The 13,783-nt window shown below is 41.9% G+C and overlaps 1 protein-coding gene across 8 annotated transcripts in view; it reads left to right on the top strand.

Annotated features, from left to right (window-relative positions):
• SMG6 (SMG6 nonsense mediated mRNA decay factor) overlaps positions 1-13,783 on the top strand; it is a 243,419-nt gene that overhangs the window by 49,112 nt on the left and 180,524 nt on the right. For all 8 annotated transcript variants that reach the window (XR_005364773.1, XR_005364774.1, XM_038548499.1 and 5 more), the window contains exons 9-10: positions 3,180-3,241; positions 10,031-10,176. Coding sequence is in view for 6 of the 8 variants with exons in the window: in XM_038548499.1 (XP_038404427.1) it covers positions 3,180-3,241; positions 10,031-10,176 (208 nt within the window). In the remaining 2 variants the exon portion in view is untranslated. The remainder of the gene's footprint in view (positions 1-3,179; positions 3,242-10,030; positions 10,177-13,783) is intronic.

Genomic DNA, 13,783 nt, shown 5'->3' with positions numbered 1-13,783 from the left:
CTTTCCTACTATGGACTTGGTATCAGTTGTTTTCCAAAAATTTTCCTGGAGTACTAGCTGACTTCATATTCTTACATGCAGTGTTGCTTAGGCCCATTTGATCAATGTAGAATAAATCTCTTTCTTCAATAGAATAGGCCTTACCTCTCTCTATTGTGTATCTGCATTTTTAACTTTTTTCTGACTTGAAGTATTGTTGATGACTTTAAAGAGAAACTATGTTTAGAGTGACAGATACTTTCAGACTAAAAATAAAACAGTGGTTCTTACTAACCAAGGTCAGGGAGAATGTGTGTACAGTTTGAAAAAGTTCCCTAAGATTTCCTTCACTTTCACTAGTTGAAAAACAATGCATTGAAATCCACATTCTGCTAAATACAGTTGAAATATAATAATGACAAATATAAACTGAGGTAGTTAAGTGGACTTCATTTATTGCCCTAAGTGAAGGGTATTTGGGAAATATGGATAGAACTACAGTATTTTTTTTTTAAGACTGTTTATTTAGAGGTTGAGCTGGGAGGAGGCACAGAGGGAGAGGGAGAGAAAGAATCTCCAGCAGACTCCATGCTGAGCATAGAGCCTGATGCAGGGCTTGATTCCACGATCTTGAGATCCTGGCCTGAGCCAAAATCAAGAGTGGAAGCCCACCCTGCTGAGCCAACCAAGCTCCCTGATAGAACCACAGTATTAAGAAAGCTTCTCAGTGCTCTTAATTTTAACCAAAGAGATATTGTGGGTTGTACAGTATGAGTTTCCTACCTCATGGGAAAACTTAAAAGTAAAACTGAAGTGCTTTTTAGTTACTCTTACTCCCTCATTATCCCTTCCTTTATGTATGGTCTCATCAGTTCTCTTCCTGAGATACTTGTAGTACAGGGGAAGAAAAACTTTTTTTGAAATTGGAATACCTCGGTTCCAGTTCTAATTCTTCATTTGCTGGTTTAAACTGTTTAAATTTCTGAGCTGCCTTGGGCCTTAGAGAATGGTAATTAGCTTGGATGAGGGGAGTTAGTATCGTTCTGTGCCTACCAGAGTACCCTATATGTGTAAGTATAACCAGCATTCCTCCTGGTTATTCTCAGCTGTGAGAAAGGGATAATTGAGCAAAAATAGGAATAGAGAGAGAAGATAATACATTTTTACCTTTTTATTTTATTTTACATTTTTATCTTGGAAAAATTTTATATCTATAGAAAAGTTGTAATAATCCAAGGAATTCTGCATATCCTTTACCCAGATTCTTCAGTTGTTAACATTTTACCACTTGCTTTGTCATTCATTGGGAGAGAGAATGTTCAGCTAAGAGCTGAGTGTTTATAGCATGTCAGGCATGTTTTTACTTGCCTTATGTCATACACCAATCCATTAACATATAGGTGCTGTTATTTCTTTCTGTTGTGTAGAAAGAAAAACTTAGGGAGGTTAGATCAGTTGCCTGATATTCTACAGCAGGTAAATGGCAGGGGTTTGATAAAGTCCATGTTTTTCGCCACCTTCCTTTACTAGTGGAGCTAGAAACTTGCATTCTAGCCCAGGTTTTGCCACTAACAGTGATATGGTCATTGGCAGTTTATTTCACAGCGGTTCCTTTGTTTTCCAGCAATTTTCCTTCTTTTCATGGAACCCAGTGTCCCTGGTCAAGAGTCACCTCACTGTAGAGACAGGTTACCATCAATGAAGTACCTTAAGCTTTTTTGCTATGTGAATCAATGCTCGATCTATTATTGCTGATTAAATATAATTTAAGCAAGAAAAGAGACTAAAGCTTGTATAGAGTTTGCTGTTGAAGTTATGGTGAGGTATGAATACATTTCTTTACCCACACCTAGTTTCCATATGAAATACATAGAGCTGCCATGATTTAATTGGTGTTCTCTTTTGCAAGAGTGTAAACCAGAAGAGTTTGTCCTGTTGGGCAAAGTATCCAGGGTTTCTGGCCTATTCCTTGCTCTGAGCACTCCCCTGAGATCAAGATACTTGACTCCTCTTTCTATTTGGCTAGAGGGCCCTGAGCATTTTGGTTCTAGGAAACTGGAGAAGGTGACAACAAGGTTTGGTCTTTAGATTACCTCCACTTTTTTTTTAGTTGAATTCCTCCCCCCGCCCCCCCTTTGGTTTGATCAGAGGAATCTTTCCCCTTGGTTTTGATAGAAGCATTTTCTGGAACCTTGAACTGAAGATTTTAAATTTGGTAGCTCATGAGCTAGATGTGGCTGGGAAATGCGTGTTTTTGGCTTGCCTAATGTCTAAATTTTTTCCATTTGTAGCCAACATTTAAAAGGCAGAGAGACGGTTTCGCATAAAACCTAGCTTTTGGCTTTTCTTTAAAAGAGGAAGGGGAGAAGAGATGATGGTCTCTAGGCTTCCGAAGAGCAGAACTAGAGTGGAACAAGCAGTGAGCACTACTGTCTCTGGTAGCCTATTTTGTACCTGGTCCCTGTAGACTTTTGAATTTTCAGCTCTAGACCTAGAGCTTGAATTTTTTTTTAATAATTTTTTAAAAAGATTTATTTATTTATTCATGAGAGACACAGAAAAAGAGAGAGAGGCAGAAACACAGGCAGAGGGAGAAGCAGGCTCCATGTAGGGAGCCCGACGTGGGACTTGATCCCAGGTCTCCAGGATCACGCCCTCGGCTGAAGGCAGCGCTAAACCGCTGAGCCATCGGGGCTGCTGTAGAGCTTGAATTTTTGTCCTAAAAGCTGGAGAAGTACAATTTGATGAGTTAGCTAGTGCTGAGTTACTTTATTGGTGGTTACAATAGTCCTGCTTTCTTGGGTAGGTAGAAAAATAGCTTATAAATAAGATTAGGGACTTACAAAATTAAAGTATTTTCCCTATCTTTATCTCTGTTTCATTTCCATCATTGTGGGGCCAGAATGACTGACTCCTGGATCAGAGAGCTGCCATCACTTCATTCCCTGTACACAGACACCACTGCCAGCAGAGGGTGCTGTCCACTCACCGAGCCTGCCGTCATGTTGGCTCAGCTGATCAGCTGCTGTTGGGCATGTGCCCTGGGTCTGTGTGAGACTTTGGGCATGTTCATTTGGTTCCCATCTCTAGTGCCCACCCCTTAGACCCTGGCCAGGTTATTGTGTCACTAGGGACTCTGTTCAGTAACAGGAAACTGGGGAAAGTTTAATTGTTTTCTCCTCTCTCTTTTTCCCATGCAGCTGAACAAAAGGTTCATCCTCAGTTTTCTCCATGCCCATGGGAAGCTGTTTACCCGGATTGGGTAAGTGTGCAGGATGTTTATTTTATTTTCCTACATTACAAGTCATTTTGGAATTTAATATTGTTAGCAACTAGACTGTGTTTGTAACTGAGGGCACAGGGTGTGAATTCTTAGAGGCCTCCACCTTCTCTTCACTCACTCTGCTCGTGAAGTTTGGGAAATACTATTCCGCATCTGTCTGTCTCTTCTTTCTCTACTAAAGCCCCTTTTTAAACACCCCCCCCCCCCCCTTCTAATCGCTTTGGTTTCTCTTTCCTCTGCCTTCCAGCTCAGCCCCTAGTGAGCTCCTTAAGGAAGTCATACTCAGTCCCTGGTTACAGCTGCCAGGAGTCCTCCTTGGGGAGAATGGTATCCACTAATTGTCCCTTAAAGTGAAGAGTAACATTTTCTCTTTCTTCTGAACTATACTCCTTTCTCCTCTGCTCAGGTTCCTGCACCGTATTGCTGATCTCTTAATGCTAAGAGGTTTCTTTGGTTCCCCATCCGCCATGGATTTACATAGAAATCTCAGGGAAGGTGGTATGTGCAAAACCCTGTTACTTCCCATTAAATCCCTAGAAAGATGATGTTTTGATGTATCAAACAAGATCATGTTTTGGTGGATCAGAGTTTTTCCTCACTGTATAAAACTAGTGATTGATCTTATAGCCTGATGAATGCTTGCACACCACAATAGAGGTGTATGCTAATGCTTCTGTAGTCTAGGAGATGAATAAGTGGCAGTACTCTCTGATAGGGCTTCTACTGTGTTTTCATATTTTCTCAGTTGGAGGTTTTATCATGAGCTACACTTGAAGGTGATATCTTTTGGATTATAGATTGTTGTTAGTGTTTCCCTCACCTTCTGTCATAGCCTTCTATCTGTAATGCTCTAGAAGGTTTCCTTAGTGGGAGAAGCTAAAAGGCTTTGTCCTTCAGGAATCCCTGTTCCATGGATGATGAACCAGAAAGCATGCTTAGTACATACTCATTTGTCATCAGCCTGGGCAAGAGTGACAGTGATGGCTAGCACAGGGGTAGTCTTGATTTTGAAATCGCTTGGGAAACTTGAAGTAGTGCCAACTGATGCATCTCTATTAGGAGAACTAAGTGTAAAGTAACTAACTTGGGGAAAGGAAATCAGGTGTGTCAGTAGCTTCTCCCTTCTCCCCACCCTCCCTGTAAGCTCTGCCCTGGAGTTTTTACTCAAAATAGTTCCTATTTTGAGTAAAAATGGATAAACTAAAATAGATAAACTAAAAATAGATACACTATTGTATCCCTAGTGCCTGGCACACAGTAGGTACTCAGTAAAATATTTGCTGTATGAATGAGTAAATCATTACAAGAAATGGATAGACTATGAAAGACTAGAAAGAAGGATCTAGTGTTCTAGTAGGTTATAGTAGACCCAGGCCAATCACTAGTGGGTCATGTAAAGCTGAAGTTACAAGATGGGCAAGGTAATATCAATGTCATTTCATATAATCACATCACAGCAAGAAACAACTATTATGCTGCGCTTAAAATAGGAACTATGGCTCCTTTTTTTATCATCTTTTTTCTCAGATTTTTATCATAATTTTCTCATTTTTTCTCTCAAAAAAAAAATCTTTCTTACTACCTTCCTGCCTTTCTACTCTGTATTTCTCTCCTTTTTTCCTTTTCCTGTGTTCTGTCCATTTTCACGTACTGTGGTATTCTGAGTCAGTATTTTTCTACCGTTATATCATTGGTATTTTTGAGCCTTAATCATTCTTTGTTGTTGGAGGCTGTCCTGTGCTTTGTAGGATGTTTAACAGCATCCCAGGCTTCCACACACTACATGCCTGTAGTATCCCTTCCTCTCCTTACCAGTCATGACAATTACAAATGTCATCAGACAATGCCAAATGTTCCCTGGGAGGCAAAATTGCTCTGCATTGGGAACTACTGTTCTTTTAGAGATTTGGGGGGCTAAAGAAGTTATAAACTTGGTCTAGAATGTGGAAATATTTACAATATATTTTTGTCAAGTTTAAGTATTAGGTAGAATCTTACTTTTGTTCCCTTTAAAAATTCACATAGATACATAGATTTTGGAGGAACTTTGGGAAAGAACCACAATAATGACTAAAAAGCTAGAAAATTATTTCTGAGAGGAAAAATTAATCTTAAAATTAAGATAAGGGGCACCTGGCTGACTCAGTTGGGGGGGGGGGGGCGTGCAACTCTTGATCTCAGGGTTGTAGGTTCAAGCCCCATCCTGGGTATAGAGATTGCTTAAAAATAAAATCTTAGACACACAAGAACAAGAAATTAAGGTTAAAAAAAGGTCTCTTTAGAGGTACCATGTGTGGTACCCTGTGTTTAAAAGAGTCAACCAGATAGTTTTTATTTCTATAGAATGACAGCAAGAGAAAATAGGCTTATATTATAGCTAAAGAGATTTTGGGATAGGTGTAAGAAAATTTCACAGAGGGAACATGTTTGGGAATTTTCTTCTCTGGAAGGCTTTAAAAAGGAATAGATAATCTCATTTGTCAGAAGTGGTTTGCTGTGGTCCAGGACATCTTCCATTCCTGCATATAGCATATTCTATTGGCAAAAAGATAAGGCATAGGCCAGTCTAGTTTCACCTTCATAAAAAATGAGTTACAGTTGTGTTCACATGAGGAAAATATATGTAAATTCTAGGCACTCTAGCCCCTTGGTAAGTATTCTTCTTGTGCTCTCCTGGAGGGAAAAGAATTGAGCCCCCATATTTATTCTGGAAGGCAGAAACAGCAGTAACTTCTATTGGGGGAAAAAAAAAGTAATAGTAGTCTGTAAGACTAGAAAAACAGCCCAAGCCACACACAACAACATGGACTGTTGCCTAATTACCGAGAAGATGTGAAATGTGGGAGGCGTTGAAAACGAATTAAGAGTGAGGAGATTGTAATGGGGAGCAGCTGAAGACACATCCACTGTCCCGCCTGCCTTTTGGGAAAAGCCCCGGGTTGCATTGCTCTCTGGGCTTGTGCCTCCTCTGTGCCAGGTGTTCCAAATTGCGTCTGTACCCACTTGAATGCCTACTGCATGCAACACAAGTCTCCCTCAGTGTCCAGTGAAAAAGAGGTTCAGAGCAAAAGATGGAATTGGGTGCCGGAAAGAGTTTGTTTTTCACCTCTGACTAATTATAAGACCTCGAGAGGGAACAAGTAAAAGCCTCTTTGGGCTTCAGTTTCCATATCAGCAGTTTAAATAGATGATGTCCAAGGTCCATTCCGGTCCTTATGTCCTGTAGCACTATGATTTTTTTCTCCTCTGTATCCTGTCACATGATTTAGTTGTGTTTGTTTTTGTTTAGCTACTGGATTTCTCCTATCTTGTTCAGTTTTTAAAAATGAAGAAGTTGAAAAAATTTAGGAAGCCTGATTCTTTTCTGCAGAGAATGTCATCTAGCCCAGCTGTGTTCCTCAGCATCTGAGAGGTTGGGTCCTGTCCCGTTAGTCACTGTCTGAGTCACTCCCACTCCTAGTTTAGGTCCTGGTGTTGTCCGAAAGACTGGTTTCTTGAAACTGCCATTCAAATGAGACAAGGTGTCTCTAGAGATCACTTCAGAAAGCAGTCACTTAAGTCTGCAAAAGGCTTATCCTGAAAATGATTGTATCTTCTGCAATTTTTAAGGATAGGGACAGAATCCTCTCAGGCTCAGGCAGAGAATTCAGTCGGGAGTTCCGTATAGCTCCCACAGATGCTTGCTTTCCTGGTGAGAGGCAGATCAGACCTGTGCTTGAACTCCACTGAAGAGACTGGGAAACCGGCAGCCTGGAGACTTGATTTGTGACGAATACAGTCATTTTGCTTCCCATTATTGCCTTGGTTAAAGTTACCACTTTAGTTTTTACTTGCTTGCTTAGTCACGCTATTTGCACAGCTTCAAGTTCTCTTAGAATTCAAAGACTGATATATTTATTTTGGTCTTTGAATTGTGAAAAATGCAATGTTTATGTCTTGATTTATTTTTAAAATTATAAAAGTTTTAAATACAAAAGCCAGACATATTCATTGTAGGGAAAATCTGCTTACTTCCAGAATCTACAGTACTCATTGTAAAATATTAAGAAAACCCAGCAAAAGAAGAAATAAAAAATTACCCATCTTCTCACTCTCCAGAGATAACTTCTTCACACTTAACACTTGATGTATATTTTTATCTTTTTTATCTATACATATCATAAATTTATTTTTACAAATATGCATAACAAATGATATTAAACTACCTTGTTTTCATTTAATATATATTGAACTTTCCCCCACGTGATTAAAAATCTAATACAACTTTTAAAAACAGAATTTGAGCACTGGGTGTTATATGCTCCAATGTAACTGATGAATCACTAAATTCTGCCTCTGAAGCTAATAATACACTATATGTTAATTAACTTGAGTTTAAATGAAAAATTAAAAAATAATATTCAATTTTATGGATGTGCCATCTTAATGATCTGTGATTATTGGGCATTTGAGGCTGTTTCAATTTTTTTTTGGTTATAAATTACCATCTTTTTATACTTTCCTCCTCTGCTACTACTGCTGTTACTTCTTTTATAATTTTATAAAACTTTAAACATAAATTTTACATTGTATTTATTTCCATTTTAGTATAATTTTTACTTCTGTAATATTGAGTGGAGCAAAGAGAAAGACGTAAAACTACTTACAGGTAGTTTGAGGCCGAATGCTGATTTTGTCACTAAAACTGGGAAGCAGAAACCCCATTACTGAGCTCTGAGGAAGGATCTTTTATCTGTGTATCCCTCAGTTATTGCCCAACAAAGCTGCTTTAGTCTGAGTGGATTCATCTTCTCAGAATTGAAGTTAATTCAACATTTATCCTTATATATTTGATTTTTCTTTTGTTTTAATCATGTTGAACTAGTTGAAAGGCAAAGGGAGGAGCTTTTATTTTTTTTTTAAGTTAAAAAAAAAAGAAAAAAAGATGTGGCTATTTGACCTGATGCTCATTCGAGACTTCAGTCTGACCTGGGGAGTTATTGGAGTCAATTTCCATCCCAGGGAAGAGGCTTCCTCAGACACAGCTTCGAAGCAGGACTGTCCCATGTGACACTTCCATCATGTCGTTCTGTGCTGGCTCTCCACTGCCTTTCAACGCTGAGACACATGGCTCTGAAACTTGCCCATTGTGACTGCTTTTCAAGCAGAGTGAACACTGCTATTCTCGGAATGAGAAGTGCTAGCCCCCCTCCCCACCTCTGACCAGAAAGAGTGCTGCACAGTGTCAAGATTTAAAATGAAACCTTTGTTATAGCCCATGGGGAAAAATGGATCCATTCCAGCCCCAAACATATCACTCTCTGCCATTCCAAACCTACCAAGTTTTAATGGTTCTGAAACTTTTGGAAGTAAAAACAAGGCTCTTTTTTTTTTCCTTGTTTTTTTGTGGAGGGACACTTGAAATGGCACGTTGGGGAAAAAAAATACATGGCATGGCATGTTTTGTGCCAATGAAAATGAGGAGCTCAGCAGAGAAGGGAACTGGAGTATAAACTGTAAATGACCCATAACTGTGGCATGACTCCTGGGTACCCAAAGGTCAGTAATAGGAGTTGCCATCCAAGGGCAGGGAAGGAATATTGCTAAGATGCCAGAAAGCTCTGGAGTTTTTTTCTAACCTGGGGAGGGTACTACTCAGTGGGGGAAGGGCCAAGGTTCAGGTGAAAACCAAGGTTTAGGACTTGAAACCATTTTGTATCTTTTGAGAAGGATTCCCTTTCCTGTGGCTTTCCAGAAGCTATTTATTAATCCAGCCTGGAGCTGTTCCTTATGCCACCCCCCAGTGTACCACAAGGAGTTTGTTTGTTTGGGGGATGGGGGTAGAGGATGGATAAAAGATATTTTGCTGACCATGAATTGTTCAGCATGGCTCTAAGGCCCATGTGCCTGGTTTCTCTCTCTAGCACCAAGTTTGAATTTGCTTTTTATTTTCTGAGGACTTGAGCTGTGGTTTATTCATGTTGCCAGAGGAGCTCCAGGCATGCACCACTGTTTGGGATCCAGTGGCCACATTTGGCAAGCGGTGGTTTGAATGACCTCTCTTTAGGAGCCCTAGGTCACTGGCGGGATTTCTACCTCCCTACATTACAGACTCTTCCTGTATTGGGAGTGGCAGTTGGCCAGGGCATTAGATTTCCACTGGCCTGAAAACATACAGACCCTGATGAGCAGAGACTTGTGAGAGGGAGGACAGCAACACAGGAAAGACTGAAACAGATCATGGGGGCCCTTGGTCTAAGGTTTCTTTGAGGGGAAGTCTGGGATCCCTAGGTGGAACAATTAGTGCAATAGTACCTAAAAGATAGCAGCAGAACTATGTCTGGTTTCCTGAAGAGAAGCCTTGAGTGAAGACTCTCTAGATTCATGAACCTCTTTTTATAGAATACAGTTTTCATATCAGGGAGTCTGGGGAATATGTATGTTGTAGAGCTTTAAGGAAGTTTGTTCACTATTCACAAAAACTGAATGTTTCAGAGAGAAACTTTGATTTCAGCTTGAATCCAGTGATTGATTACCAGGGGTTAGGAAATAGCATACCAAAGCCTAATAGTTCATAGTGATATATCCACAGGTTGAGTTGTTTCCATCTCTGATCCCTGATCAATTCTTTCTTTTAAATATGGTCACAACCTTAGGATACCAGGAAGGTTTGTGAAAGAAAATCCCCTAGGCATTAATAGCAGGGTGAGGTGGGGTGAGAATTTGCACGTATGCTCACCAACCGCTCTTGGGCATGTGCCTCCCTGAATGAGCTGGCTGTATTTGCAGGATGGAGACATTCCCTGCGGTGGCTGAGAAAGTCCTCAAGGAATTCCAGGTGCTGCTGCAGCACAGCCCACCTCCTATTGGAAGTACCCGCATGCTGCAGCTTATGACCATCAACATGTTTGCTGTACACAACTCTCAGCTGAAAGGTAAGGAATGGCTGGCGTCTTTATCTACACAGATAAAGCTGAATCTGGCTGCTTTCCAATGCTACTATACCACTACATTCCCCCTTATACACATGCGTGTGTGTACACACACACACACACCCCTATCATTGCTTCTCAGATTTTTAATTTACTCTCTGAAATCTGTATGACTCTCTAGTGCTTGGGTGGGATGAAAGGAAGGAATCATGGGTATAGAGCTTAATATGCAACCCAGAGATGCTGTTGCACATCTGGCCATGCTAAAGCCAGCAGCAAGGCCTCTTGGAGGCTACAGACCCAGAGCCTCTCCCAGGGGAGAAGCATTGCTGAAATGTTTCATTGCAGAGACCATACGCTTGGCAGGGATTGGGAATAGCTGTTTCTGGACTCATGTACCCTGTTTGTTCAGTATGGAAAAGTCTAGTTCCCTATGGGCTATCCCTTGTGGGAGCCTGCCAGGGAGTATGAACAGTGAATTGATGAGCTTTGGTGACTCAGACTGGAAGCACAAAAATCACCAGGCCTAGAATTTGGCTATTATACTGGTGTCCATTTGACATGCTTTTCTGAACACTGGGTTTTTTTGACATGGGGGGGGGGGGGTGGAGGGAGGGGCTGACTGTCAGGATTTTTAAATGTTCTGATGACCAGGTCACTGTTGAAGGATGTTACCAGGATCACTTCCCTCCCCTCCACCCCCCTTAGGTAAGGATGATGTGGTTTGACTTGACAGAAATATGTAGCATGAGGGTGACATTGTTTTGTGTGTTTATTTGGCCCACACTGCCAAAGAATTGTTTCAGAGCATTGACAGAGAGTGTTTGGTCTCAGGACTGGAAGGTTGTTATCTGAAATGCCAAGAAGTGGAAATTATCCTCTGCAGATTCTATTGTAAAACAGACCTGGCCTTTCTGTCGCTAGTTCTCTTGTTGCATCTTTTCTCACTCTGAAGTTGATTTATTTCCCTTCCCATTTGTACTTGGGGGTTATGCCTCAGTTTACTGGTGTTGAAGGTGGAGGATTTCTCCTCTGATGAGTGTATGTGCCACACTTTCCCTTGAAATTTAGCTCCTCCTGGGACTCTTTCTGTAAGTCCTCTGCTAGTCTGCCTGGGTTTTCAATCATATGTGAATCTTAGAGGATACTCTCCTCTTGTGCTGCCTGCTACAGCGTTTAGAATTCCCAGCAGAAGTCTAGATGCAGAGACTTAGGTGCCTTTTTGAGCTTGGCTAATTATTCCTGAGAATACCTGTGAGGAAGCATGCAATCTTGAGGGGCAGTAGTGGTTTCCAGGAAGGAGGAAATAAAGTTTGTGAAGTGCTGTCATGGTGAGCTATGAAGTCCAAAGGGGAGGGAGATTGATTCGTTCATCATTACTCTGCTGGTTCTCCTAAGTGGGAAGCTCACTGGTCAGAAGATGGGGCCTCCTGTGGTGCCCTCCTATTTATTTGCCTGCCTCCCTGTAACAGCAGGAAACAATTAAAAAGTGAGTTGCCTGTCACAGAACTGTAGCCCCTGCCACAATATCATTCCATCCTCAAGTGACCTGTAGTCTCAGGAGGTGTGAGTGTAAAGGACCTGCAGCTCTTGCCTGTGAAGCATCTGTTGTCAGCAGCTTCTGCTCCATGAAAAGGAATACCTTGGCCTTTTGATAGGCCACCAGTGAATCCTTTTCTTATAGCTGCTGTTAAGTAAAGGTTAAGAAAATATGGGTAAAAGGAAGGTGAGATGGTGAGAACAGAGAAAGAAGAAAAAAGGTGGTTCTACCGTTTGAGGCCAAGGTTTTTTTTTTAGGACTCTTTTCTATCCATGGTTGGTCATAATGAGGACCTGCTAGCTTAGAACGATATGTCAAAGCCTGTGCTTGAGACTACTCATTTCTGGCCCTGTCCTGATGGTCACCTACATGAGGCACCTGGAGCCCAGGGAAGCACGAGCTGAGATGGTCAGAAGCTCCAAGAATGTTTTAGGGAAAAACAGCCTGGGCCATAGGATATAACACTCTAGTAGGACAGAGAGCTCTTCGGATGTGCTGCCAAGTACCCGGTGTGCAGTTGAGGCGGCTGTCCAGACCCCACTGTGTGGGCTGCCATGGGGAGAGGGGTGAGCAGAGCACTCAGCGGGGCTGGTTGGTGGGAAGATGCACTTTTCCATTTCCCAGCACATGAGTCATCTTCTCTGGGCCCCTGTGCTGTGCTTGCACGGACAGTGGCAAGAAGGGGGTGTTGTGGCTGAGTAGCAGCATCTGTGCCGGGGGTGGAGAGGGAAGGGGGTTGGGGAGAGGGTAAAGATTTAAATCCTTCACTAATCAGCAGCAGTTTGAATCACATTTTTATGAGTAAGGAAGTGATAAATCAGCCCTCAGTGTTCAGCCCCCAAGTCCTGTCAGCTGGTGCCCTTCTGAAGGCTTCTCTCCAGGCCAGTCTGCTTGCTGTCAGAGTCGCCACCCAGCCACAGAACCCTGGCTGTCTGAAACCAGGAAGCAAGGGCCTGATGTTGCCTGGCCCTCCCAGGTGCTTGGGGTCTTGGTGATTTGGCAGTCACTGCGAGTTACAGAACATCTGGACCATCATTTTTCTTTCCATTCTTTCTTGGACATGTCCTACTGGGTGGGTGTTTGCATATGTCAGTTCCTGGACTCTGCGGAGAAGGAATATTCCAGCTTGAAGCAGAGGTGATCTGTGGTCCCCAAGACAGTCGGGATCCTTTCAGTCTGTGCCTGGGCCTTCCTTGTAGATGTGGTACCTAAGGAGTATGATTTGAAGAGCAACAGGGACATCCTTACTAAAAAAGTATGTTATTTGTTGATGCCTTTGATTCATTTTTGTGTGTGTTCAGTGCCAGCCTTTGTATAATTGTCCTTTTTTCAAAATATCAATAGTTCAGGGGTAGAAATGCTACTAACACTATAATGTGATTACTTTCTAAATGTGCTTTCCTCGTGGTCAAGAGAGACATAGAACTATTTAAAAGCATTGGACACTGCACAAGTAAAAATGGAGGAAAAATACTTAGCTAGTGACAGGTAAAAGGCATCTTTTCCCCTTTCCCAGGTTATAGTTCTACCTGGAGCTCAGGGAGGCAGAAGATATGAGGTCAGATTTGCCCCCCCAGAACACAGGGGAAAATAAATTGAGTTCTGCTACATCATTTAACCAACTAAACTTTCAGGTCTCAGCAGTGATCTCAAAATTCATGGGTTTTGAGGGCCATTGGTGGGGGAAACCTCTATCTCCTCCTCCCATATGGGCCCTTTGCAAAAATTCTACTTTAGTGGAACTCTAGAGTTTGGAATCCTGCACTGAAGTGGTTGGAGACAGATAATTGAGAGATGTTTGGGGGCTCTTAGCAAAGTGCCCAGTATTTACTAGGCACTCAGTAAGTCTGTATTGAATGCATGGATGAAGAAGGCCACAGTTCTGGACAAGCCAGCTCTCACTGAACAGTGTGTTCCTTACCTGGCCCGTATCCAAAATTGTCCTTTGGAGAGTGATGGATGGTGGTGAGATAGGTGGTTCCCAGAGTGATGTCACAATTGGTAATCTCTCTACAACATTCCAGAGCCTGAAGGGAGAAATGGGGCCTTCTCCACGTGCCTCAGTATTTA

This window comes from Canis lupus, chromosome 9 (genome assembly GCF_011100685.1).
Source record: "Canis lupus familiaris isolate Mischka breed German Shepherd chromosome 9, alternate assembly UU_Cfam_GSD_1.0, whole genome shotgun sequence".
NCBI lineage: Eukaryota > Metazoa > Chordata > Mammalia > Carnivora > Canidae > Canis > Canis lupus.
The sequence above is the reverse complement of the archived record's forward strand: the minus strand, read 5'-3'. Positions and strand labels throughout refer to the sequence as shown.